Raw genomic sequence first — 27,465 nt, forward strand, 5'->3', positions numbered from 1 at the left:
ACCATTGGGAACTGTGAAGCACTGGATAGCTGTTTTGTTATGGTATAAAACTCCTTAGCAATGCTCATCCAAGTCCACTCCTCCACTGATCTTCCTGTACTAATAATATCTATGAGGATAGAATGAATTTCCAAAAGAATAGAAAAATATTTTTACAACTATTTCTTTCCTTTGCATTACTTTTCAGTAGTATTCGGCTTTGAATTCTTTAGAAATCAAATTCAGACACAATATCCAGATGTGTTACTACAATAACATATGATTCTAGTGATTATTGAAAAACAAATTTATCAGAAATATAAAGTTGTAAAATAACTTTTCGTAGTTTGATTTCGCATCAAACGATAATATTCCTGTCACGTTTGGACAAAAGATCATGCACATATGTTTGTATAAAATGGATTGGATTTAGTAAGCAGTAGGATTTAGGATGGACATTTCGTCTCGCTTAGGACTCATCAGTTGGTTACATTCCCATTTCATGAGATGTCTGTTGCACATAAACTTGTAACATAATCAGTATACTGGGGCAATCCACACATGATGGATTCATGTCAGAAGATGATAAAAATTTGGTCAAAATATTAATAACGGGATAATCCAAACGGTTGAAAATTAAAATGTCAAATAATAGTTGATGTTCAAGACCAAAGGTCCTGGATTCGATTACCAGTGGTGGGGTTATGAATGTGTACAATTAAGGAGTCACTTACAAGGAATATACTGCTTCCCTTTGCTTCCAGGTTGACAGCAGTTTTTTAACTTAGATCGGCTCGTGATCTCTAGGAAGTTTAAAAATTTTTACAACCCCCTTACAAGTTAAAGGTATAAATTGGCAAAAGAATTGTATAATATGATAAATTAAATCCGAAAATGAAGGCTATAATTGTCTTCTGTTTTTTGTTGTCGTTTTCGTGGTTGTGTGTAACTAGGTTGATGTTTTTGTTACTGATCTTGATGGAGGAAGTGTTGTATGCCCGGAAAATATTCCTATCCCTCAACTGCCTGATCCATATTTCACTGAAGTTGTGGAAAATTTATTCCAGGTAAGTAAATATGTGTACTAGAATAGATAGTTGACTAGTTGAATATCTCCTTTTAATGTTAAAAAATGACAACATCATTTCCTTCCATTCATAAATCTGTAAATAAAAGATAGTTACTTGGAGAGTCGAGGATCTTCCATGATATATCGTATTATTGGATATCACTAGTTGATCGGCATTCTACTCACTGATTTGGACCATTGAAAACTCGGTCATCAAAATTAGAAAACACTAATTCGTAGAAAAATTCAATCAACACTAGAGGAATAGGTGAGCTTGACGCTACGCTATCGGTCAAACAGTTGCAAATATCCCGGCCTTGCAGAAGTTCAGTTGCTCCCCAAATAGTTCGGGAATAACGTCTCATATTGTGACGCTGAATGGTGCGGCTTCTAATCCAACAAGTAGCATCAGTTTCCTCTAGATTCCAGATACACCCTGCTGTGATGAGTGCTAACTAGCACACGAAACCTATGTCCAAGGTATCCCGTTCTACTATTACCAACTACTTAACATACCGAGAGAAATGTTTATTGTTTTATTGGATAATCCCCGAAATGCCCTGGTATGGCCGAGAGTGGGGAGAGTCCGCTCTCCCTCTCGAAATACTCTCACATGGCCATGCGTAATATAGCCTCTGCCAGGGAAGTCCTACTCACTGCCTTCTCGTGGCGGGGGTGTTGTTTACAAAATTGAGAAGACGAAAAGCGAATGTCCGGAGCTTTAACCGGGTTGGTGGACACGGCGAGTCTACCTAGGGGAGTTGGAAAACCCTGAATACAAACCAATGGTGCACATGGGCTGACTCCAGTATCCTGGAGGAACGAATAGCGTATGAACCAATTGTTGGTCACCATCTACCATGGGACTGCATCTCCTTACGATGCTCCACTGCCTTGTGGATCAGACCTTTCGGTCGAAGGCTCTGGGTGTGGCCCCCTAAGAAAACCACCTGCTTCAGTTTGGGCACCTGGGCAGTATCACAGTCCTCACACAAATCTCATTTGATTTGTGTGGCACATATATGTATCTGGTACCCGTTTGTACCAATATTTATGTGTATAAATAAATAATAAATAATATCCCTTAACCTAAAAACCTTATTAGAATCAGTTACTGAAATGGATAATTTTATTCTATATATGACGTCTCAACGTAGTATTCAAGTGGTTATCTCTATCACCCTATCTTCAATTGGGCACATTAATCTATATTTGAGATTGGTGATGAATACGGAAATTTTTCTGTTAATAATACTAATGGGAATTTTAACTGATAAGGTTTACCTAACTATCAAGTGTATTGCATGAAAATGTCCACTTTTCTGTTGGATAAATTTGATATATGATTAATGTTAGTGTTGGGAAAGGTTCATCTTTTTAATTTAGACCTTGTGTTGTTATTTATATTCTCTTAGTATATTTAAATGTTGAAGGGAAATTACGTAAAGAAGAATATAAAATCCGTCCTAATACGATAAATTACATAAATTTTGCATGTTTTAGCGCTATAATTTAGTCTAAGGTATAATGTTTTTCTCTCGATATTAATAATAGAGAAGACAAGTACACGATTGTTATTATTATGGGGGGTTTGTGAAGATTGTTAATTTTAAGAAGTTAATATCACGGACTATTGACTTCAGACAACCAATTAAAATCAGGAAGTCTTAAACGTCTGTCTCATTTTCTAGTATGGGACTCCTCAGTAGTCCACTCCGACGATCATATTAGGAATCGAATCCGAGAAACTTCGGTTTCTCATCGAGCTTTTAACCCTTAGATCATTAAGTTGGAATCCAAACGATTCACATATCTAATATCTTTCGTTTGAGTCCAGTTATGTTACGTTTGACTATAAATCTTAGTTATTACATTCATCAAGTATATTTTGATCGGTTCAAAATCTCTATAGTGATACACTTCAATTGTTTCTTCTTATTCTTCTTCTTTAATAATGTGTGAATTACAGTTGATATGATAAGCACACACATATCTCTTTATTATTTCATATTATATATATATGATTTCTATTTGATACATATTTCAGATTTTAAGTCCAGAATTAATGACAGCTGACTATATCTATCCACTTGTTACATCTAATCAATCAAGTGATTTAATTTCATTAGATAAACGATTACGAGCTGTATTCCTTCGTTTATTTACATCTTTATTTGCTGGTTATCGGTCATGTTTAACAATCACTCGTATTCATCCTAAACCAGTGATACATTTCAATCGAGTAAGTAATATATTGTTGTAATTTGTAGGAATGTGTTTCTTTTTACTTAGTATACTATTATATAATATGTTATAGTACATCTCGAACCTATCAATTTCACTAATGATAGATTCTTCTTCTTGTGTTTTTCATAATTACTTTTATCAATCGACTTTGAAGAATTCTTTCTGAATAATAATCTAAACGGATTTATACAGAATAAATCCAATTTATTGATCAAAGGGTGTTAAAGTGTTGATCACTGTATTGTAAGATGGAAATTTGTTAATTTTTAGGTTCAATTAACCAGAGTGGTTTTTCTTTAGACAATTTATATGTATTATAAGCAAAGATGGATAGTGGCTAGCAGTGGAATTCAGGACGCGCGTTTCGTCCTATTTGGGACTCGTCAGCTGGATATACCTGCATCCCAGAGTTGGCGTTAACTCTAAGACTCGAACTTAATACCGTTCGCTTCAAACGCCATCACGTTATTCACTCAGCTACTGAGTCCTGATGACCACTTGCTTGTGCAATGAGGCGAAGTTTAAGTTCATTTGGTATTGTTTGTTTTAATCTTTCCATTTATGTTTAAGACTGCAGTTGATCAGTCTTATTGGCATATGTACATCTTGTACAGATTGCCTCAATATTGCCTTAATTTACAAGCATTATAAGCAAGGATGGATTATGGCTAGCAGTGGAATCCAGGACGGGCGTTTCGTCCACTGACCAGTTGCAGTCCTAAGCATCAATGGGAAGATTCAAACAAACAATACTAAGTGAATTCAATTTATATGTATATTGATACAACTTGTTCAAATATCACTTATTTTATACTAATTTGTTAGCATTTTTATTTCGGATGCAAATTCTTTCTGATTGTAATATTAATAAGGGGAATATAGCCTCACATCTATACACATTTTTTAAATTATCTTTTTGTTTTTCTGTTACCGGTATTCATTCATGCCAATAAACAAAATGATTATCTATCTACCTATTTACTTACCAATATGTTAGACATTTTCTGTTTTTAATTAAACGTTACCTGAAGTTATCCGACTGGATCGATTAGTATTCTGCACTTGAAACGGTTATATTTGTAAATACTTTATTGTATGTCAATACATTTCATGAGATGTTTGTTGTTTCTTTCTTTCTGTACCATTGACGCATCTAGTTATCGACTCGATACCAATGATATATGTATATTAGTACAAGGGGTTCATGGAGATTGTTAAGTGTTGCTAAAATCTTGAATTGATATAATTTAGACAACTAGTGAGAACCAGGATGGGCTGAACTGCTGCTTTGTCTTAGTAAGGGACTAAGCAGTGCATATCCACGATTACATCAAGGAACGAACTGAGGACCTTTAAGTTTCAGGGCAAGTGGGTGACATTTAGACGGTATCCATTCGATGGTTTAGATGTTTGTTTTCAATCATTTTGCGGCATTATCTAACCATCTTCCATTAGTCATGGTGGATAACTATCATGCCTGAAATGATGTAGCCCCTTTGGTCATAGCTTCTCACTAGAACTTCAGGAAAATTCTTGATATTGAGCACATGATTACTAGTAGTTTAGAGGGTTTATGGTGATTACTAACTTTTCATAGTTTACATCACAGACTGATCTTGATTGGGCAAGTATAAACTACTCAGATTTGTCTTAGAAGTGGACAATTTCCCCTTATAACATTGATCTATGTTTTTACTGTTCAGTGCCTAAACATAATGTCACTATTTATAATGTGGTTGAGTTTGAAAATAACGCTTTATGGCATTCTATTTAATACAAATTAATTTTATAAACTGATCTCATTCGTTGTTTATTTGTGTTTCAATAAAAAGGATAATGATTTTTCTTCACTTGAAAATTACATTCACTACGTCACTGAGTAGTGACCATTGTCGCGTTTGTCTAGTCCTTTAATGTTGACTGATTTTTATAGACAAATTTGCAATGTGGTCACTAATCTGGCTGACTCGACATCTCATGCAGTAGATTGAGATGTTTGGTTGTCTGGTCGGAGGAAGTCGGTTGGATGCCCTGAACCTAGGTTACTTGTGTGTTGGTACTCGCAAGCAAGGTGTACCTTCAATCTTGAGGAAATTGATGCTAACTGTAAGATTTAAACCCACAGTACCTAACCCTACAGTTTGGAACGTTACCGTTAAGTTCTTAAGCCTGTCTTAGACCGTAAAAATGGTGATTTTAGTTCGAATCTACTAGGTAGTATTAGTTCCCTCAAGATTTCAAGTACAGTGTACTGATGAGGGTGAACTAATATGAAACTTTTAGACTAAGGTTTTCTGCTGGTCACCTCCAACTACCTTATGTTGAATTCAATATTAACTCTTAAATTCAAATCTGTTTGTTTTAAGAAACTTTTGATTTTCTTTTTAACCAAAAATATTTGATTAAATTCAGTAGTGTTTAGAGTTGAATGCTTGTTAAATTGCATTTTGGAAATATACAAGGAATGTCATTGTCTTACTGGACAATTATATTTGTCTTTGGTTCTATGTTATTTTATGATTGAGAACTGTTTGTTTTACGTGTTACACATATACTTCGGTATAAAGAATTCTTATATATTTTTTAAAATATTGAATAGGATCTATTGCTGTTAAACACTTGTAATTAACAAACGTTCAAGACTATTCTTTGACTGTTGTTAATCTCATAGATTGATGTATTTAGGACATTTATCGTACATACCCAGCCACTTCCTACCTCGACGGAGGATGTGTATTAGTAATTTGGAAGAAAGGCAAGAGTCGCCTTGCCATACGTGGTATCGGTCGATACATTTATTAAATGTTAGTCTATGCCATATTGATGTGTTCACACCATCTGGTTATAATCTGATCATCGTCACTGCGACTAGCGGCTGGAGACGTTGAATAAAATAGCTCGGAGTTGACCACAATGTTGCAGATACATTCACTCTCTTATCTCACCATAAATCTTGGGTTTATACATATATCTTTTTATCTCCTCCTTTCAAAAACAAATAGCTTTTAATTATACTGTACTAATTTATGGATCGCTGTTATAATAATACAGAGCAGAATCTTGACAACGAATCAACAGAATTAGGAAATCATGAATTGATAAATGTTAGAATATTACTGAAAATTCAGATGTACTGCACATCCGTTTCATCCTAGTATAAAACTTCACAGTGCTCATCTATGACTGCATTCATTAGAATCGAACACAAGACCTTCGGTCTTACACGCAAACACTTTAAATCTAGACCACTGACTTAGCATCCAATGGTGTCAATGTCTAACTTCAACCAATCCACGATATTGGGCGACCATCTTCCATTGTCTTTGGTGGGTAACTACCTCACAATTGACATAATTGAACTCTACTGGTCGCGGCTTCTTAGACGATGTCGGTTCAGTGGTCTAAAGGTTAAGCGTTCACATTCGGAACCGAAGGTTCTGGGTTCGAAGATCGCGTGCGCGATCATGGATACTCACTCCTGAGGAGTCCCATACTAGGACGAAACAGACGTTCAGTGCTCCCAGGTTTTCAATGTTGGTTTAATATTGGTGAGTTCATGATCTTAAGGAAACTCAACAATCTCACAACCCTATACTGAGAATTAAGAAAATACCCTATGGACATAACTCCCACCGAAGTAAACAGGAATCAAGGGATAGGTGCGTAATAAATTTCTATGTCGAATAGGGGATTGCAAGAATATTAGAGTTCATTTATTTATTAATTATACAATAAAAAGATGAACAACAACTTCAGATATAACTTTTACGAAAGTTCACTCTTGCTTTATATTTACCCTGACATCTCACTATGGTGCATGTATATTATTTACAATTCAAGTCTCTGATGAATTATGCTCAAATCTCTAGGTATTTTTCAAATTTATTTCATTGTTCAGTAACTAAAAGATTAGCATGTCTGCATGAAATATGTTGTGTTTATCAAGAAAAGTAGTTCAGTTTAATCCACATTCTTTCTACAATATGTACGAACTAAATAAACAAGTAAACAAACAAATAAACTTATATTTTTTCATTTTTCCTTAACTTTCAGACATTATATTTACTTCTACGTGGAAATAGTGCACATAATGAATTCTACGATCGTTTATTATCTAGTATGCGTTTTCATCAATTCATATTAGAACGTGGTCCACCATTTCGTGTATGTGATATATTTGATGAAGTATATGAATCAAATGTCGATGATTATTCACTGTTTGATAATAATAATAATAACGGGACACTGAATAATAGAGATTATGAATATGATGTGTTCAGTAATAATAATAATCCATCGCAAATGATCAGTGGAAATACAACCAATTTCAGTTTAATAGAACGACTAAGCACAAAACTGTTCGATAATGTAAGTGATACTTTATTTTTATGTTTGATTTTTTAAAGCTAGATTGAATAGTGACTAGCAGGATAGTCTAGAATGCGCATTTCCTATTGGAGAATCGGAATCTCGTTAAACAGATGTCTAACATCTGTAGAATCCTAGGAAATGTTCTGTTTTCCTTAACTTTCACACACTACTTCTTATAGTCCTCTCGTTTTTAAAAAAACTTGGATTGTAGGAATTCGGCGATCAACCAGCTACACAGATTCTTCCAAATGAAGCTGTTGAAGCTCACAAACGCATACATCAAACACCATTCCCTGTTTTAGATGCTAAATTAATCGATGAACTAACTGTTCAGTATTCTCAAAGAAAAACTAAGTAAGTTTTTTTCAAATTGCTTTAAACTTTTGTCCTTTTATGTTGTTGAGTTTTTCCATTGTTTCTATTTTCACTACCTCAAAACGTTATATATATGGTGATAGTCACGGCATGTAATATCTAACTTCAATTACTATGCTAGTAATTGGTTTCCATAGTTATTTTTATTTTAGATATCGTGCTTTTTGAATATTGATATAATACAGTGAACTGTTTCATCAGTCATTACACGGGTTCGGTGATTGATTATTTTAAAATATCGACATTAATTGCATGGATTGACTTACATGAAGAAAGCATTTCATTAAATTAAACTTTTATCACCGATTATGGGTAATTAACACGTTATACTGAGTTATTCAATTTGAGAATTGAGAGGTTTTGACTCGGCATAAACTTTTTTTGCATTTCGTATAGTGCTGTAAGAGATTAAACTCATGTTCATTTTTCCGAGATGATTGCTTTAATATAACTTATAGCCGAAATTGCTTTAGTATGTTTGGTATGTGTCTAACAGTATAATGAAGGACGCACATGTCATCTCATTTGGAACTCGTCTGCTAAGTGTATTGTCATTTTAGTATTGATATTCACACTAAGATTCTAACTTAATACATTCCACTTAGAAAACTCAAATGGGTTATCCACTAAGCTACTGAGTCCTAATCGCACATATGTCGATAGAGACTGGACAGCTGCAAAGTTTAACAACAATTACAAAAAACTACAAACCCTTGCGTATAATACATTAGGGTAGTTATTTCTATTTCTGTATTTGGGTATGGTTTCAGTGAAACGATAATTACTCATTACATTGGTAATCAATGTATATAATTAAAATGAAAACCGTCTAGACGGCTGATGCGTTTCATATAGGATGAAACGTGTATACATCATTCCATTGCTAAATACATACCAAATATATTAAAAACTTATGACTTAAAGCTATGTTGAAGCAATCCTCCCGAAAAAGGCATTAAGGAACACAAATCGGTTATAGGCAGATATAATCTCTTACAAATGCACTTCATAGTGATAAACTGACTGATTTCAGTCTTATTGTCGCATACAACTTGAACATCATTTGTTTTTACTACCAGACGTTAATATTATTTAATTGACTACCTATAATGATTTCAAATATTTTAAGTATTCCACTTTTTAAGTACCCTCCCATGTTGATAGCAGTTTTTAAGCAACAAAATATAAATCATTGATTTGGTATATCAGTTAATATGTTACAATCTAGATCAATTTGTTTTTTCTTCTTTCTCACAGATTGAACATTTACTTTGCTTGATACACCTTTTTATCTTACTTGTTTCTTGAATTTAATGTTTTCACAGTATGTATTTATAGACTTTTAGATCAGATTGTATAATGTTTAATTTGTTGAAATCTTATCATCCCCAAATGCCCTGGTACGGCCGAGAGTAGGGAGAGTACGCTCTCCCTCTCCAAATGCTCTCACATGGCCACGCGTATATAGCACCTGCAAGGGAAGTCCTACTTACTGCCTTCTCGTGGCATTACTGTTGTTTACGAAATCGAGAAGACGAAAAGCGAATGTCTGGCGCTTTAACCGGGTTGGTGGACACGGAAAGTCCACCTAGGGGAGTTGGAAAACCCTGATTCCAAACCAATGGTGCACATGGGCTGGCTCCAGTATCCTGAGGGAACAAATGGTGTATGAATCGGATCTTTAGGTCAAAGGCTCCGGGTATTGTCCCTTAAGAAAACCACCTGCTTCATTTTGGATACCTGGACAGTATCATAGCCCTCACACAAATTAAATGAGATTTGTGTGGCGCATATATATACCTGGTGCACCTTTGTACCAATATTTATGTGTTTAAATAAATAATAGTAATATCGTCCAAGATAATTTCTGTGAGATTCATATTTTATCATTTATCCTTTATTGAATGTTACAAATTCCAGGATCCATGTTGTGTGTTTTTTCAACCGGTGTATATACTAGAAATAATAAGTATGAAAATTTTGTACAGATTATTCACAATATACAGTCTATTTTTTTTCATGACGACATAAAGTTAACTTGAAAAAGGAAATATATGTATCTATGGTGAAAGACAAACAAACAAAAGAATGTCTTCTTTCTATCTGTTTTGTTAATTTATAGTATAATGTCATATTCAAAATCAAATGATCTATTTAGTCAATGTTTCCTGATGTGTTTTAAACATTAAAAAAAAAATATTTTCCATTTTCTGTTTGTTTACTTGATCTTGTTTAAAGGTGGTGAATTATCAGTAAAGAGTGTTTTACATCCAATCCTATGATTTAGTTTTTTATTCACAATTCTGAGTTCTATATTGAAACATTCCTACTTAATATAACACAACATGTAGATAGATTGTAGCTAGGAGTGAAATGAACGATGCATACTTCGTCTTATTGAAGATGTTGTTGTTCACATTGAGATTCAAATCTAGTACCTTTCGTTTAAAATATCAACACATTGTCTACTGAGTTACCGAGTTTAAATAACCACTAGCTTTTTCTATAGATATGATGATTACATCATAATTAGTAAGAGGTTGTGTTATAGCATTGTTGAACTCTAGCTCTGAGATGCAATTACATTCTCCTTGAGAGTCCCAAATCTGACGAAACTAACATCCCATGTTTTTACTGGTAACCACAGTCCATCTTTTTTTAAAAAGAGAAGTACTTGTGAACAAATCCTCTAATCGAGAGAATCTATTGATATAGGTCAAACAGAAGTGTCTTCTGAATATCAGTAGCGGGATAAAACCTTAAACTTTATTGATTATGATAAAAAACTGTATATTTAGCAATTCGCTTTAATGTTATTTACACTTTCTTATCTAAAAAAAAAATCTATTTTGCTTTATTTAATGAAAGGAATGTTGTATATCATAAACCGGAACCACGTTTTGTACCACAAGGATTACAATTGGATCGACAAATATTCAAAGCAGAAATGTTTCCTGATAAATATCGTGTTATTCATGAATTTGTTGATGATATTTTCAATCAACATATTACAGAAGCTTTAAAAGTAAGATTAATTAATTTTGGTTTCTAATAATGTTTTCAATTTTATGACAGTTTAACGTTTAAATAATCTAACAATTAGAACATTGAACATTGAACTTCATTATAATCTCTGTTTGAGTAATATTGCTCTATCTTTCTACTAATCTACCTCTTATATCGTCTACTTTGCTAGTTTTCTTATGATTTTAAAAGTCCAATAGTGAACATGAGTCGCTTAATCGGTATTTTGGAATCTTCATTTGATATTCGATATGCTTAATATTATTGATTAGAGAAACGGTATATTGGTAATGTGATGACTGTGTGTTTCTCTTTAAAATAGATTTTCTCTTCAAACCGTTAGCTTGATGAGAGTGATTAGTAAATTAAGTCTTTTCTTGTTGGTTTGTTATGCTTTTTTTAAAATTATGGTTTGAAAATGTAAGTTTCATATTGTGTATGAGTTCTAAATATCAGAAAAATCGTAATAAACTACTATTTTAATACTTGGAGACAATTGTCAAAGTGTATTTTTGACTTTAAGATGTGTGTTGTGATACTCAATAGCTTGCCATTGTTTGTTGATCGATAGCTCGAGAAAAAAAACTCACTAACCTAAACTCTGGTTTATTCCTCTTGAATGCATATATGGTAGTCCACTAGTAGACTGATAGCATAATTTGACCAATAAGGGGCGTAGACTAGCACAGGTGTAGTGAACGAAAAAGCCAAGTGAGGAAGACCATTTTGTTGTATAATGCAAAATTACAGAATGTCTTCGTAAAATATGAAAAGCATAAACGAAATAATTCATTTGTGCATTCTCCATCACTTGTTTTTTACAACCTTCATCGTTTCTTCATTCCTGTTGTTATTACAATTTCTTTCTATTTGCACTCCTGTTCTCTTCAGTTCGACCATCTCAACCTTTTGCTGTCAGACATTCCACTCCTGATTGATGTTACATACTACTTATGTCTGCCAACATAAGTAGCGTACACCGCACAGGTAACCTTGACCACTAGCGAGATCATATTGACTATTATTGACCCCCCCCTAATATAAGTGCTGTCTTCTTTGCCTCAGTCTTAAGTCTGGATAGAGTACACCACAGACAAGCTTGCGTTACCATATTTAAAAGTATCTAGTGCATTCATCTTAAATAATTATTAGTTTATATACATGAATCGTCAGATCACAGCAAACGCCAAATAAGAAGACATACTTGATACACAATCACATAGTAAGAGATAGAAAATAAAACAAACAATATAAATTTAATTAACAATAATTAAGAAATAATTAAACGTATAACAATAGTCAATAATTTAAATGGACACTCACAATGTAAAGAATACAGGAATATAATAACCTAATTATCTAATAATCGTACAATCAGAATGTAAACAAGAACAGTCCGTAAAATAGTTCCAAAGTTTACAACATTATTCCCAGTATTCGTTCCATTACAATAAGATGATATCTCACTATTTAATACTGAAAACCACATGCATCCATTTCTATCGTTTCGGTTTTATTATATTTATTTCTGAGATGCTTGGCCCTTTATTCACATGGTTTCTACTTGTTGTTTATTTAATAAGACGGGACTGAAAGAATATCCAAGTTCATTCATGTAATTACTAAATTCAGAAATTGTACTAAGTTAGTTATACTAAACAAAAAAAATCATTTTTAGGATCAAACTGATCCAGAGTATTTGAAGTTAAAGATATAAAGCTGTTAATTGCTGTTCTTATCATGCACGTTGTCCGGGACTGTTACTGATACACAAACTTCCTATACTTAAGCTTTCGTCCAGGTACTGAGTGAGAAGAATAAGAGTGAAGAAGGAAGTTTATTAGACCAAACCAAATCGAATGAAATATATATATATATATATATACTCCTTGGAAAATGAAACCATTTCCTGGTCATTGATCGTCACTACTAGGCTTTTTCATTTTTGCTGTTTTCATTAGCCCACTGTATCTGCTTTCTTACAAATATTGTAATTTAAGCTTAAAGCTTATCTACACTGCAACCGACAAAGCATGCATTTATTCTTCCTCTCCATAACAAATATTTATCTACATCTTTTTAATGAAATCACTAAGTTCACAGTAGATGATTGACGTTGTTTATCACGTGAAATGGAGTAAAAGTTTTGCTATTGTTAAAAACATTATACTTCTTTCTCTAGTTGTTGTAACATCTATGGGTTAACATGTATAAAAATGGTTAATTTTATTCTCTGTATACAACTATCAACATGAAGTTTTGCATCATCAATTATTATATTATGGTCTCTATGTAAGAAGTTTCTTTAACTACAATTTAAAGCTCTATTCAGCTTAATTTACAAACCTCACTTCGTTATTGCTCATTTAGATAACCTGTAACAATCAAAGTGACTTAAAGTTTTTTTATTGTATATGATATGTTGTTACATTTCATCTGGCCCATTATGACTTACTATTTCGTTGAATTTCTATGACTGAGGATCAGTAACTTAACCCCATCTTGACAATGGCCAATTAATTTTTAGTGATCAGTTAGTTGTGAGTGTCTTACACGTACATGTAGTCGTTTACCAGCTGAACAGTTTAGTAGCAACTTCTCAGATTGTGTAGTTGAGTGATGCGTGCTCGAATCCGTCAGGGAAAATTAGGTCCCTCGCACTTGTAGGTGCACCTTTCTGACAAGTACTAACTAGCTCGGAACTTGAGTCCGGCATTTACTACCACCTAACATAATGATCGTCAATATTATATGCCATGAATATCGTTATCTACAGTATAGTCCACCATGGTATTTCCAACGTTTGGTACTCTCATTTTTTTATTACTCTACAAATATTTGGGTAATTTTTTGATTTTCATTATTTATTTTGTAGAGACGAAATACAATTCGTCAAGATTTAAAATCTAGACCGATGAGACGCTTATTCGTTGATGAATTACGTTCATATATAATCCCGGAAACATCAGTATCTCCAACCGTAGCTATCAACAACTTCTTTGGTAATATGACAATCAATAGAAGTACTTATGAGAGGCGAGCTGTTTTAACATGGGAACAATTTGAATTGATTGTTGACCTATTAGATGAAGCATTAAGACAGGAGACACAATCAAAAGACAGTGGAATTACGCCAATTATTATGGATATAAGTACTAGACTTTGTACAGTAAGTGTGTTTGCATCTATGCATTTGTCAGAATTCCTTGTAATTTCGGTTTATCCAGTCTTGTGGCAAATATATGGCAATGGTATAAGAACGTTATCTTTATTTTATTGTATTTTTCTTAGGTACTGTACTCTATCGTAGTCAGTTGATTTAGATCATAGTATTTCACCAATCCAACAAAACTGATCGATGAACGCAATAAATTGAGGATGTAATCACTTATTACATATCTGATAATATAAAATACTTCACAAGTCGTTATACTTGGACTTTTACTGTGAAAAACGTGTTTAAACAGTCTGTTTAGATTAGAAAATTCACCATGCATTGTCTCTTTTTCTTTAACAATCATGATATCGGCTGAGGTTTGAAACAATAGCGTACACTAGTTCCAAAACTGAGTTGTCTAACGAGTGAATAAGCTAATCAGTTAACATTTGGGCGTATGCAATCTCTATGGATATTATTATCAATAAATGTGTGAAATAAATTTGAAAATCATGTTGATCACTGAGTACTAGTGGCCAATGACACGCTCGATTAAGTTACAATATACCCACTAGTTTATGTCCAGATGTTAAATGGCTGCAACTTGGTCTATAAGATTCAACCAGTGCTAATGAATATACAAATATGACATTGGCCACTACTCAGCGATCAATCAATCTAAATATCTCTATCTTACAGGTGATCACTCGCAATCTGAATAGCTTAGTATTAATGTTTCAAATTGTAAAACTAGTTGAATCTGGTTTGAATCCACAAGGGATTATTAATCCTCCCAAAACTACATATTACATCCTGCTGATGAGTGCCTTGGTTAACCGTTTTTTTGCCAGTTTCCTCCATATATGAAGTTGTCACACAAAATTTCAATACATTTCATAATACAGTGCTTCGGTTATGTTGGCTGGCTTCTAAAAGCACGTCGAAGCCTCCAGAGGCTCTAAAAGAGCCGAAGAGATTCTATCTGATTGGAACTTGGTAGAACCTTCTAGAACATTAACGTGGCATGCTACGATTAGGCGATAGCATAACTTGCCTCCTTGTGGATTGGCTGAATTATAATGATGTTATAACTAATACTAATAACTATAAATACCCATGTTTTTCCGTCTACTTTTGATTCTTACCCAATAATTATTTCCCCTGCTTCTTCCATCGGCTTATTTGCGATTGTGGGGTTCTACACGTTCGAGTACTGCTAGTTATATACTGTTATCAAGTCGAAAACGTAATAAGTTGTTCCCGAAAATAAATTTAAGCAAATGATATAATAATATATACTAGAAAGTATCAAATAATTTCCAATCAAATTCGAAGAGTAAATGTTTTTATCTAGGTAAAAATGCTACATTAAATGTTAGAGCGATAATTTCTTATGACTAATGAATATTTGTAATATCTATGGTCTTTTATTCACAATCAATTAATAGTAATGACAAACTCTAGATTATTCCTCAAATTTCTTCTACAAGAAATGGTAAACTTTCGAAACCAAAAACCTTTTTCACTTAGTATTGTTTGTTTAAATCTTCCCATTGATGTTGTTGGGACTGCAACTGGTCGGTCTCTAATTGGCACATGTGCATAATAAGCGGATTGCCTCGATATAGCCTTAATTCGCAAGCATTCTAAGCAGAGATGGCTAGCAGTGCAATCCACGACGCGCGTTTCGCCCTATTTGGGACTCGTCAGCTGGATGTACCTGCATCTCAGAGTTGATGTTCACTCTGGGACTCGAACCCAGTACCTTTCGCTTCAAACGCCACTGTGTTCTGATAGCCACCTGCTTGTGCAATGGGGTGAAGTTTAAATTCACTTAGTATTGTTTGTTTGAATCTTACCATTGATGTTTAGGACTGCAACTGGTCAGTCTCTAAAAACCTTTTTATAAAGTTTTAATAACTATCTGGATTTCGAGTGTAGTTGGACACTAGTTTCAATCAGTTCACCATTTATGTTTGTCATTGACCTTTTAAGTGAATTTAATACTTAATCAATTACTTTCTATTTGACAATGTCATTCATTTTGTACACTAACCATCCTTTTCAACTTCAATTATCTAATGATTATCATTTTGATTTATATGTAGCGTGAAATCAGTAAGGTCTATTATGAGTTTCCCATTATCAAACTTATCAACTACTATAGTTAATTCAAATTTTAGATACATTTGACAATTTTACTATATTTTTCAAAAAAATATTTTGTCTCAGTGATAAGACTATAATTTATGGATGAAACCAATGAGATTTAAGATGGTAAATTTTTGATTTAAGCGCAAAATTCAATCATGTATGTGGTCAAATAAAATTTTGGCATTATAGCTGGTGTCAGTTGATGATTGTAAGGATGGTCCGTTGGCAAACTCAAGGAAGCCTAAAGAAGCCCAGAAAGAGCCGAAGACATTCCATCCAATCACCACTAGGGGAACATTCTAGAATGCCGACGTTTAGCTTCCCTATTGGGTGAATAAGAAGGACCCCTAGGTGTCTATTGGCTGCCCGAAATGATGATTTACTTTCAGCCAGAAAACTATAAATACATGAGATTTTTGCACTATATTTGGCAGTTTTGGGGAATAAAATTCCTACCTTCTAGTCTTCTGTCTTCTCTCTTGCGACGTTGCGGGTCCGATCGTTCAAGTAGTCTGGTAGTACGCGGCATAGCAAGAATCAAAGCTCTAGATATAACAATGATAAAAACCTTAACTCTTATTATTAACCGTGTTTTGTAACATTGAATCCTAATCCTATTTCCTCATACTAATGTATAATCCTCTTTTGACCTTAGTTAGTAATTGAATTTTCTAAGGGTCATTTGAACATCTCTGAATGACCGTTTTTGTTATTCACTAACTATCCGTAATATAATTATATATTTGTTAATGAATTAAATCTGAAGGAATTAGGAGATGTTCGTTATTATGCTAATATGAGTCATCAAATTCAACGTCATGAAATCTGGCGTAATATGCCATTTTGGGAGAGTCTTTTTAATGAACAAGTTAACAATCAAATTCGTTTGTTATATATTGATTTTTGTGAAGAAGAACAAAAATCTCATAAATACCAACAAGGTAATCAACATCAACACCCGCATACAATGAATTTGTCCAATGGACATGCATGGTCGTCGTCATCGTCACCATCTGATAGTAGTACAAAACAGTCTATTAATTCACCTGAAAAAAATGATAAATCATCTGTAATAATTGTTGGACGAAAGAATAATAATAATAATAATCAGAAATCGAATGTAAGTCTGGTTATTATTTCATACCTTGGTATTTGTCTTTATAAATTACTTATTTACTAAACGATAACTTGCAGTACAATTAATCAGTTGCTTCTTGATAAATATTTCACCTGAACCAATGGGGATTATTTTTGTATGTGTCTAAAGATGTCATCAGCGACTAAACATCCATGGTTGATGAAAACTTAAGTACAAAGATGAAGTGATCAATGTTTTCAACCACCTTACTCCCTATTATCATGTCATGGGACAGACTAATGGTGAGACAACGTTTTATATTTAAACTCAAATAAATAGGATCACTAACCTTGGATTGTTTATTACAATGTTTGAAAGATTAGAATTATTCAGCGTCTTCACTCGGCAGATCTCTTTCATCTATTTAATTTGGGTTGATAAATGAATTTTACTATAGAAGGTTAATTACTGAAAAGAAAACAGCTCTGACGAATGCCATTTTTTGCATTTAATTCAAATGGTAGTTTGTCCTGATATCTGACTTAATTCTTATTGTTGAACTGACGAACCTTCAGAGGCGGCTTTATGTGTTTTTTTATCGGTTCCCATTTTCAATGACAAGCACCACCCTTGAACCTCTTGGTCGATCGAGTTGTTGCGTTCAGGTTATGAAATTTGACTTCGATCAAATGTTGCTTTGCATGTTTGTGTTTGACGACCTAACGAATGTTGGATAATCCGACAATAAATCTACATCCAGGCCTATAAAGTTTCCGGTTCCATCGAATATTTGATTCCTGATCTCTATTTATTCATTTAATTATTGTTGTTAATGTAGATAAATAAGCTTATTCCTATCACAACGTGATTATTATCCTTTTTCATGGAGTCAGATGACCGGAACCATTTAGATGGAATAGCTTCCAGCTCTTAGGGTTTACTTATCATCATAGCTTTCTCTATTTCTTGCTTTCGTTACTACTTTCGTAATATTAATGGTTACTTCGCCAACTGTTCTCCAGTCCATGTTTAAGTTTCCTCCGTTCTCAAACTGGCAGAATGATTTTCTGAGTATCTATGTATTCGATAAAGACTTTTGAGATCCGATGGTCTTGCTTGACCTTTAGCATCAAATTGGTTACAGATGCCAGATGATACTTCAGGACAAATATATTTAAATATGTTTGCTTAACTAATCCTTTAATCCATTTCTTAAGATTTATGTTTTTAAGCTAAACTCTTAGGGGTCTTCCTATAGTAACGTTTCTACATGCAATGAGACTTGGTTGCACACGTAAATCGTATCTGCGAACCCTAATCTTTTCTATCACCATTCATGCTGTTACCACTTCTACTGTTCATTGATTTGACATGACAACTTCATCTCGCTGTGCTGATAGGGTATGGAAACTTGAGCTGATGTACATGCATATCAGGTCCTACTTTTCGACTGACTGAGATAGAATCTACAAAGAGAAAAGCTTCACATGTCTCTATCTTTAATTTTTTTTAAAGCGCTAAACTATACATAAAGTGTAGTGAATTCATCAATTTGTCTAGATCGATAATTAGTAGATACTGAATTCGAAACTGCTGTAACCTTAATCAATGACTGCTAATTTCATCAAACAATTATCATTAAGTTATCTGTGATTCCATGTTCAGTTCTGTTTTCTAGTGTAGGCAGGAGGCTAGCTCAATTTAATAGCTAATTCTAATTGTCTCAGATGTTAAAATGTCTGTTGTAAAAGATGTATATATATTTTTCTCTTTCTCACATATCAATAAGATTACAATTCCACAACAAAGCTACACATCAAATATGTCGGCATTAGAAATCGCTGCGGAAGAAATGCGAATTGGTCATATGCGTCCAAGAGAAGTACAACAACTATTAGAAACACGTGAAGAAAGTACTGTCTATTCTCAAATTATACACTTTGTTAATTTAATTATTAATTTTCGTATACCAGTTCATATTGGTGCAGCGGTGGCTGATATATACGGTGAAGACACTCAGAATAATGATAATAATGACGGATTAAATGTTAATGCTACTGGTATAAATGGTATGGTTGCAAAAATACCTGACGTAATAATATCCGATAATGATAATTATAATAACAATAATAAAAATAATAACACCAATGATCATAATTATCGAAAACAATATACTGGCAGTACTAATTCATTAAATAATCTACCAGTAACTAGTCAAATTAATCATGCACTCAAAACTATTTCACAAACTGAAGGATATGTTAAAAACACTAGTCGATATTTGGCAGACAATTATTCCAACAATCAATCAAATTCAGAAGGATCTTATGGGTGAGTAGTAATGTTTGATATTATGTCAAACTGTTTATTGACTAATTTTATCTATTTATGAAATAATGAGGGGAACTAAACTGAAGTAAATTATCATGCACCATATGTATTTTCATGTTTCTAACGAAAATAACTCTAATTTATCTGTTCACCTTTTATACTAACTGATCGTCTCCTGTTGGAAACAATGTATGTACTAATGCTGTTAAAAGTTATACATCGTCATTTTGTAAAAAATATATGATTATGATCAAGTCATTAGCGTTTTTAAACTGAAATTTTTGTTCAGAAACTGTTCACTATATAAACTGTCATGCGATGCCTTATCAGAATAAATGGATTTGGGACTACTAGTAGGAACTAGGATACGTATTTCATCCTATTTGGGACTCTTCAGCTTTATGTCCTTGCATTCTAGTGTTTATTTAAAGCACATTACTGAAAATGACTACCACGGAACAGTTGGGCAACATTGGCTTGAATACGTGATTATTTTTCCAGTCAGCGGCGACCTGCGTATATGCATTTCAGTCTTTGAAACCCATTTTGACAGTTGAACATATTTATTACATACATTTATGAGTTCTTCAGGTTTTTTTCCCACAAATTTGATTAAGATCTGATGTTTGCTTAGTATGAAGAGATAGATGTATGTATCAGTCAAAATCCCCGTGCGTAATGATTAGATCGATAATATTGTGGGAATTAAGTTGCTTTCTTTGAAATATACGTCTTTAAAATAAATTTCGACAATATATTTTGTCCCATCAAATCCCACAAATAAATCTCTATGTACTAGCTGTAGTGGTTAAATACGGTTTTCTAGGATATTATTAAAATCATTGAAACAATTTTCAGACAAGTGTTCAACATTTTCATTTTGCTTTCGAACAATCACTATAGTAGCGGAAAATCGGATTGTTCAACTGTATGATAACATCATTCAGATAATCTTTTATGTCATGTTTTCTCTTTTTGCAAATTACACATAGTGAACTACCAGATACATTCGGTCAGAAAAAGTGTAGAATTTTTGATTACTTTTCTAGTTATGCACATTTCTAAGGTGAAACGTATTATTATTATTATTATCATCAGAATTGAGGTTTGCGGAGATTGTAAGAAGTTAATGGTTGAATTCATGAGTCGATTTAAGCTATACCACTATAGGAATCCTGGAAGCACTAGACGGCTGTTTCGTCACAGTATGGAACTCCTTATCAGTACGCGTCCATCGTCCGATACGTGGGATTCACACCTAGCACCTTCGGTCTCGTACACCAACGCTTAACCTTTAGACCACTGAACCGTCATCCAACAGTGTTAATGTCTAACTTCAACTAATCCACAAAACTGCACGACTGTCCACCATTGTCTTCAGTCAGTAACTGCCTTACAACAGAAACGGTTGAAATCCACTGATCACGGCTTCTCACTAGGATTCGCAGAAATACATCTTGAATCTAGTCACTAGTGATCACATGACGATTATTATCGGAATGGGGGTTTGTAGAGATTGTAGTAATTTAATAGTTGAATACATGAGTCGATTTAAGCTAGAACACAATGAAAAACCTGAAAACACTGGATCATTATTATTATTATTATTTCACTCTAAAGATCAAAAATATTCAAGTATCTATAAAATGATGAATTCGCATTGTTCATGTCATTTACATAAATCGCATAATTAATTGATTATTCTTTTTTTAACCTTAGAAATAGCCGAAACTTTTCAACCGATATTTTTGTCTATTGTCCTCAGTATTAGATCACTAGATTTGTCAACAACAACAATAAAAAATTGAAAGTTTAGCAAAAAAATGATCAAGTTTGTTTTGTTGTTGTTGACTGAAACACACAAATACCGAATTGGTAATGAACTGAAAACTTCAATTTTTCTTGTTTCACTTTTAATAGTATTATTTGTTGTTATTGAATAGGGTTGATTATTTGAACAAATAAATAGATGATTGTGTGTTGTATGTGAAAGTATAGTTTATCTTATCAATATTAGAACGATTTACTTTCCAATTGTCTGATTTATAGAACATTCTTTGAAAATTGTAGTTATTAGAAAAAAAAGTTTTCTTACGAATGTTCTATGTCACTAACTGCTTTTTACCTGGTTACATATACTACTCATTTTTTTTAAATAAGAAAATCTTTACGGGTAACCAATTTCTGTCAGGATTTTATTGGTAACTCCTTTTTTATGAGTATCATCTGATGCGATGTATTACAAGTAGAGATAAAAAGATCTATGCATAGATGATTCTACAAAAGAGAATTGTCGTTTATGAATAATGTACTAATGGGAATAATGTACCTGGGAATCTTTTAAAAATACAACGTTATCATCGAATAAGATTCGTTTTTTTGACAGTGTGCGTTTGTGTATACACTATTATCGTCTATCGACTAAAATCGTTTACAAATATTTCCTCATTGTTAGCTTTTTGTGTAACTATGAATAAAATGCCAATACGTGAACAATTTCTGACCAGTGAACAGTGTTTATGTATCGTTTAAAAGATTCACTCATGAAAATTATTCAGGTATGAAAGTTTTTAGTTTGGATAGAAAAATCACATTGTTCCGTAGTTAGAAGTTTATCAGTCAGTCATTTGCAATCTAGAATCTGGTGTATATGTATATTGGTCGGTTTAGGTTACTACATTACATAAACACAGCGAAATGAAATTATGATAATTCTCAGACTAATGAAGATGTCACTACTAGTAAAAAATATGTATAGAGAGAATAAAAGTCTTAAAAGAGGATTCTGGGATTCAGTAAAAAATGGTGGACAAAAGTTCAGCATATCTTCAGGAAAATCGTGAACCTAGATTATGTGCTAGTTGACAATCGCCAGCAAGGCGTATTTGCAGTCTTCATTGACGAAATTTGATCAATACTAAATATCTTAACTAATATGACGCTTGTCACCATTCACTGATCAGTAAGCTGCAAATATTTTAGTCTTACAGCAGATCAGTTGTGGTTTTCATTGTTTAATGGTAACTTCTTAGACAATGTAACTGGTTAATATAGGTTGGAATCTCATCAGAAGCATTAATTTCCCCAAGGGTTGCGGATAATCCTTGTTAAAGAATTTCGACTAAGATAAAACTTGGATCTAGGAATTCCTATCAACTACCTCTAACCACCTAACATGAAAAGAAACTTTACCCAGTGTCAAGTCACTGAGAATTTTGATCGCATTCCAACCTGTTTGTTAGAATCCGATCAACAGTAGAGGACTAAACTAACATTACGTCGATCAATACTCTTTAAACAACCAGTCGTAGAAGCCATTAATTGAAAAATCTGTGCCCTGTATTGTGTGTTTATGATGTGTTACTCGTATTAGTTTACATCTTGGTACTTAATTCTAAAGATTTTATTGAATTTCTATTTTTCAAAATGATTCGGCAGTTCTTTAGGATTAATGATTGGATTTGAGAGCAAGTCTGATTTGCAATGATGATGGTTATGTTCATATTTCAGGTGAATGGTCTTGCTAGTACTTTGTTCTTTGTACTGCATGGTTTAGTTGCTTGTTATGCTTTTATTTTCATTCAGTAAAACATCTTCAATATTTCGAATGGAAGTGATCTTTAAAAGTTTTGTTTCTTAACCGTGTGTAATTAATTGGTTCACTCTGATGGGACTTTGCTAATGATTTTTTTAATCAAGTTTCATTATTCTCTGTGTAGTTTTACGCTTCAATCGACTGTTTTATTAGTTTTTTATATTATCGGTTGACCTTTTTCTCATTTATTGATCAGTCAGTTCTGTCTATCAATTACAATCTTCAGACCTTAATACTCTTAGATTTTATTTAATCTAGAATTGTGATTTTTTTCCGCGGCAAAATTTATGTCCGTAGATGTCCACTTGGATTGATATAAGTGACGGAATTTTATGTCACTTAACTGCTAATCTGTATTTATTTGTAGGTGAAACGAGTGTTAACTTTTTCTAATGTAGTGGTCTTTGCAGTTAGTTTAATTTATTTTGTAGTCGATTTTAGATTTAATTAACATCATGACCCCATCAACACTAGACCATTGGGAACCTGGAAACATTAGATAACCGTTTTGTCTTAATATGGTACTCCTCAGTAGTGCGCACTCACGATTTCTCACACGGGATTCGAACCACGGATCTTCTTTGGAAGTCGTGGTGGTGGGAAGTTGTACTATTCATTTTCAAGGAAAATGAACGTTAAGATACGTTTCCTCAACTTTTTGTTTGTGACTTGAGATTACTGGAGTGAGAAGTTTTTGGGCAGCTCTAGGTTGTTTTTGCACACGAATTTGCTTTTTAATTTGCTATTGACTTCTCTTTGTTGTAATTCAATACTTCGTCTATATGGCTAAATTTTCCACACAATGCGACCTCTCACCTTTGTCTGGTTATTTCATGAATTAAGACATCTGAGGACGATATTTTCATCCAAGTTTACGCCCCTTGAAAGTATATAATGTCGAAGATGTGATCGACCATCCTATGAATATTGTTCATTTTGGTATAACTCTCTTATAATTGCTCACATATTATTAACAATCATTTTACCGAATAAATATACTCTGTATGTAAATCAGATTGTTTACTGATTGGTTGTGCTAAGAGATAGATATGGTTAGGGATGCCATACAAGAAACTTCTATCTTCAGTAGTTTACAAGCTGCATCAACTATTATCTCACATTCGTGTTGGGTTAATTGTATAAATCAAAGACATTGGCTGTACAATTTTTGGAGCCAAATAAAATATAGTTTGGTCAATGAAAATCAACTTAAATTCTTCTATCATTCATTTTTAAGTTTGTAATTTGGACATTGAGCTTTTATTTCTAAACCAATTTAGGATTTTCTCATTGTTTTAGCTAAAAGTCTAGTTGTTTATTTTCACGTAGCATAAAATTTAGCGTCTGGTTGTCGTGTTAGTAAGTATTCGTAATACTTCGTTGTCGATATTCAGGACTGTAGTTGATCAGATTGCCATATAGTGATCCTGTACGGATCGAGTCTCATTCTGAAAAATAACTTGTTTGGTGGTTAGTTAAATCACTTATCTATTTATAGAATTGTATCAGATGATACAAATAACTACTTTTTATTTGTTAATTAACAGTTCAGTATTATTATCATTGGTGCAAAAAAACGAAGAAATTGAAAAATGTTGACCCGAAGAATAGTATACCGATGTAGTAGGTCAGTAGAAATTGCTTATATGGAAAGTGCATGTAATTAACCAAGAAATAACTTGAATTTCTAAAGAATAAGACTCACACCTTTGATGGCTAGATATTCTAGAGGACATATATATGTACGCGAGACTACACACATGCCGATTCAGTTTACTCCATAAACATCTTTCTCACTCCGTTTTTTCACTTGAGTAACCTATTGGATTCGTATATAGAAAAATTGCGTATCGGTATCGAAATCGGACACAGAACACACCTCACCTTACCATACGGATTTCTGTTGCATGTGGCAAGGCCTGAAATATGCATAAATAACACATCAAGACAAGACGGTGTACAAATGACCTTAATCAGTTGTCTCTTATGTAGTGCAGTCACACTCTCAGCTCTCCAGAATCACTTCTTATCGGGTTCGCCTTTCAGTCACTTCATGAATATGTATCTTTCTACAGTATATGCAACCTGGAAGTGACATTCATTCACATACACTCAATATCACTCGAGATCACCTTGTTCATGACTTGCCGGCTGATAGATCGGATATTTCTCCATATCGTCTCATATAACACAATAGTATTCTCTCTATATATACATCATTTTATTTGCTTATTTATTTGCTTCTTTTCTTCCCCCCTATTCACAACAGTCGTTACAGTGGTCAAAATGTTGATAAATCAAATCAAATCAAATTGTTAAATCATATCACTGTATTAGAAAATTGGTTATTAAAATTTGTAAAAATTGTTGGCGAAGAAAATAATCTCATACGTAAACGAATTACTGAAGTTGAAGGGAAAATTAAAGGTAATGAAATTATTAATTAAATAGTATCACCATAATTATTATTATTATTACCTTCTCACAAACGATGTGTGAATGGTTTCATCACGTGTTGTACTCAATGTATGATGATATCATTGTTTACAGTTTTCGATCATATAGAGTATGATTGTTTGTCTTTAGTTAATTATGTATATAATTACTTTATATAGATTTCTTTCACATCTAATTATGTAATAATATTACTTATACTTTGAGTGGTTTTTTCAGATTTGAAACGCATGATTTTTCAACTTTTACTTCACTACAGAATAAGTGATATACATAACACTATAGATTTTCAGTGTATATTTCTTTTATTTCTACTGTTTGATGAGTTGATATATTCAAATTAGTTTAAGTTTCATTGATCTGTGATTAATGAATTAATAATTTCTTATTTTATATCATCATGATGTTTAATAAATAGTTGTTAGGAACGCTATTCAAGAGATGTTTGGTAGTAACACTATTTAAAGTCTTTCTTTCTCTTGTCTAAGGCTAAGGCTTTTTGGAGCATCCCTTATCTTAAATAGATTAATATATTTGTCGATGTGACATCTCAAAAAGAATTTATTTTCTCAATTTGAACTCTGTGTAAGTACCCAGACTGAATTTTATACTAGTTAGTTAGTTAATCTTGTTATCATTTATGGAGAGGCATAGGTCAGAGACCAGGTTTCTCCACCCAATTTCGTCTTGGACTTTCTTTTCTAGTCGTTGCGAAGTGCTTTTCATTCTTTTGATGTCTGTCTCCTATTCCAGACACAATATGTTTTTTTTCTTCTGCCTCTCTTCTTTTTGCCTTGAGGATTCCAAGTTAGGACTTGCTTCTTGATGCAGTTCGGTGAGTTCCGCAATCCGTGTTTTGTTCATCTTCAGCATCTTTTCCTAGTTTCCTCTTCGCCGGGAGTTGGCTTTTCCTATCTCAAAGTAGGTCGTTTCTGATGATATCAAGCGAATGGTCTTTGAATATCTTGCTAGACAATTGTTTATAAATACTAGTACCTTTTCGATGATGGTTTTAGTAGTTCTCCAAGTTTCAACTCCGTACATTAAGACTGTCTTGACGTTTGTATTGAAGATTCTGACTTTGATGTTGATTGACAGTTGTTTTCGAATTCCATATGTTCTTCAACTGTGGGAATGCGACCCTTATTTTACCAATTCCCATCTCTATGTCTACATCAGATTCTCCTTGTTCATCGATGATGCTTCCGGTGTACATGAAAGATTCCACATCTTCCAGAACGTCTCCATCAAATGCTTCCTCATAGTCAAGGACGTTGATGTATAATGACAATTTTCATTCAACTGATTGCTCAACAATCATCCATAGTGTCGCGATTTGGTCTGTCCTGCTGCTTTCCCACTCTTGACTTTTTTGATAACCATCCTGATTTCTTCGATTGTTGGTGGAGTGACATCTATAGGAAGGTCTGTATGTGCTGCTTCTATGTTTGGTGGATTCAATGGGGCTGGTCTAATTCAGAGTTCTTTAAATCGTTCTACCCGTTTGTTCCTCTGTTCTTGAATCTCAGTGATTGACTTATTCATCCTTGACTAGTCTCTCTGGTTCACTATATTTCTCTTCCAGTTTCGTTGTTGTTTCATATTTCCTTCTCTTTCGACTTTTTCCACTG

At 33.3% G+C, this 27,465-nt stretch overlaps 1 protein-coding gene across 1 annotated transcript in view; it reads left to right on the top strand.

Moving 5' to 3' along the window:
* Smp_158820 (myotubularin-related protein) overlaps positions 1–27,465 on the top strand; it is a gene marked incomplete at its 5' end in the record, with an annotated part of 96,548 nt that overhangs the window by 19,838 nt on the left and 49,245 nt on the right. Inside the window, 10 exons of the mRNA XM_018796499.1 lie at positions 933–1,046; positions 3,096–3,290; positions 7,349–7,663; positions 7,878–8,020; positions 10,910–11,066; positions 13,941–14,234; positions 17,143–17,496; positions 19,244–19,523; positions 19,662–19,785; positions 25,650–25,807. Coding sequence (XP_018651634.1) covers positions 933–1,046; positions 3,096–3,290; positions 7,349–7,663; positions 7,878–8,020; positions 10,910–11,066; positions 13,941–14,234; positions 17,143–17,496; positions 19,244–19,523; positions 19,662–19,785; positions 25,650–25,807 — 2,134 coding nt within the window. The remainder of the gene's footprint in view (positions 1–932; positions 1,047–3,095; positions 3,291–7,348; positions 7,664–7,877; positions 8,021–10,909; positions 11,067–13,940; positions 14,235–17,142; positions 17,497–19,243; positions 19,524–19,661; positions 19,786–25,649; positions 25,808–27,465) is intronic.

Source organism: Schistosoma mansoni, chromosome 4, assembly GCF_000237925.1.
Source record: "Schistosoma mansoni strain Puerto Rico chromosome 4, complete genome".
NCBI lineage: Eukaryota > Metazoa > Platyhelminthes > Trematoda > Strigeidida > Schistosomatidae > Schistosoma > Schistosoma mansoni.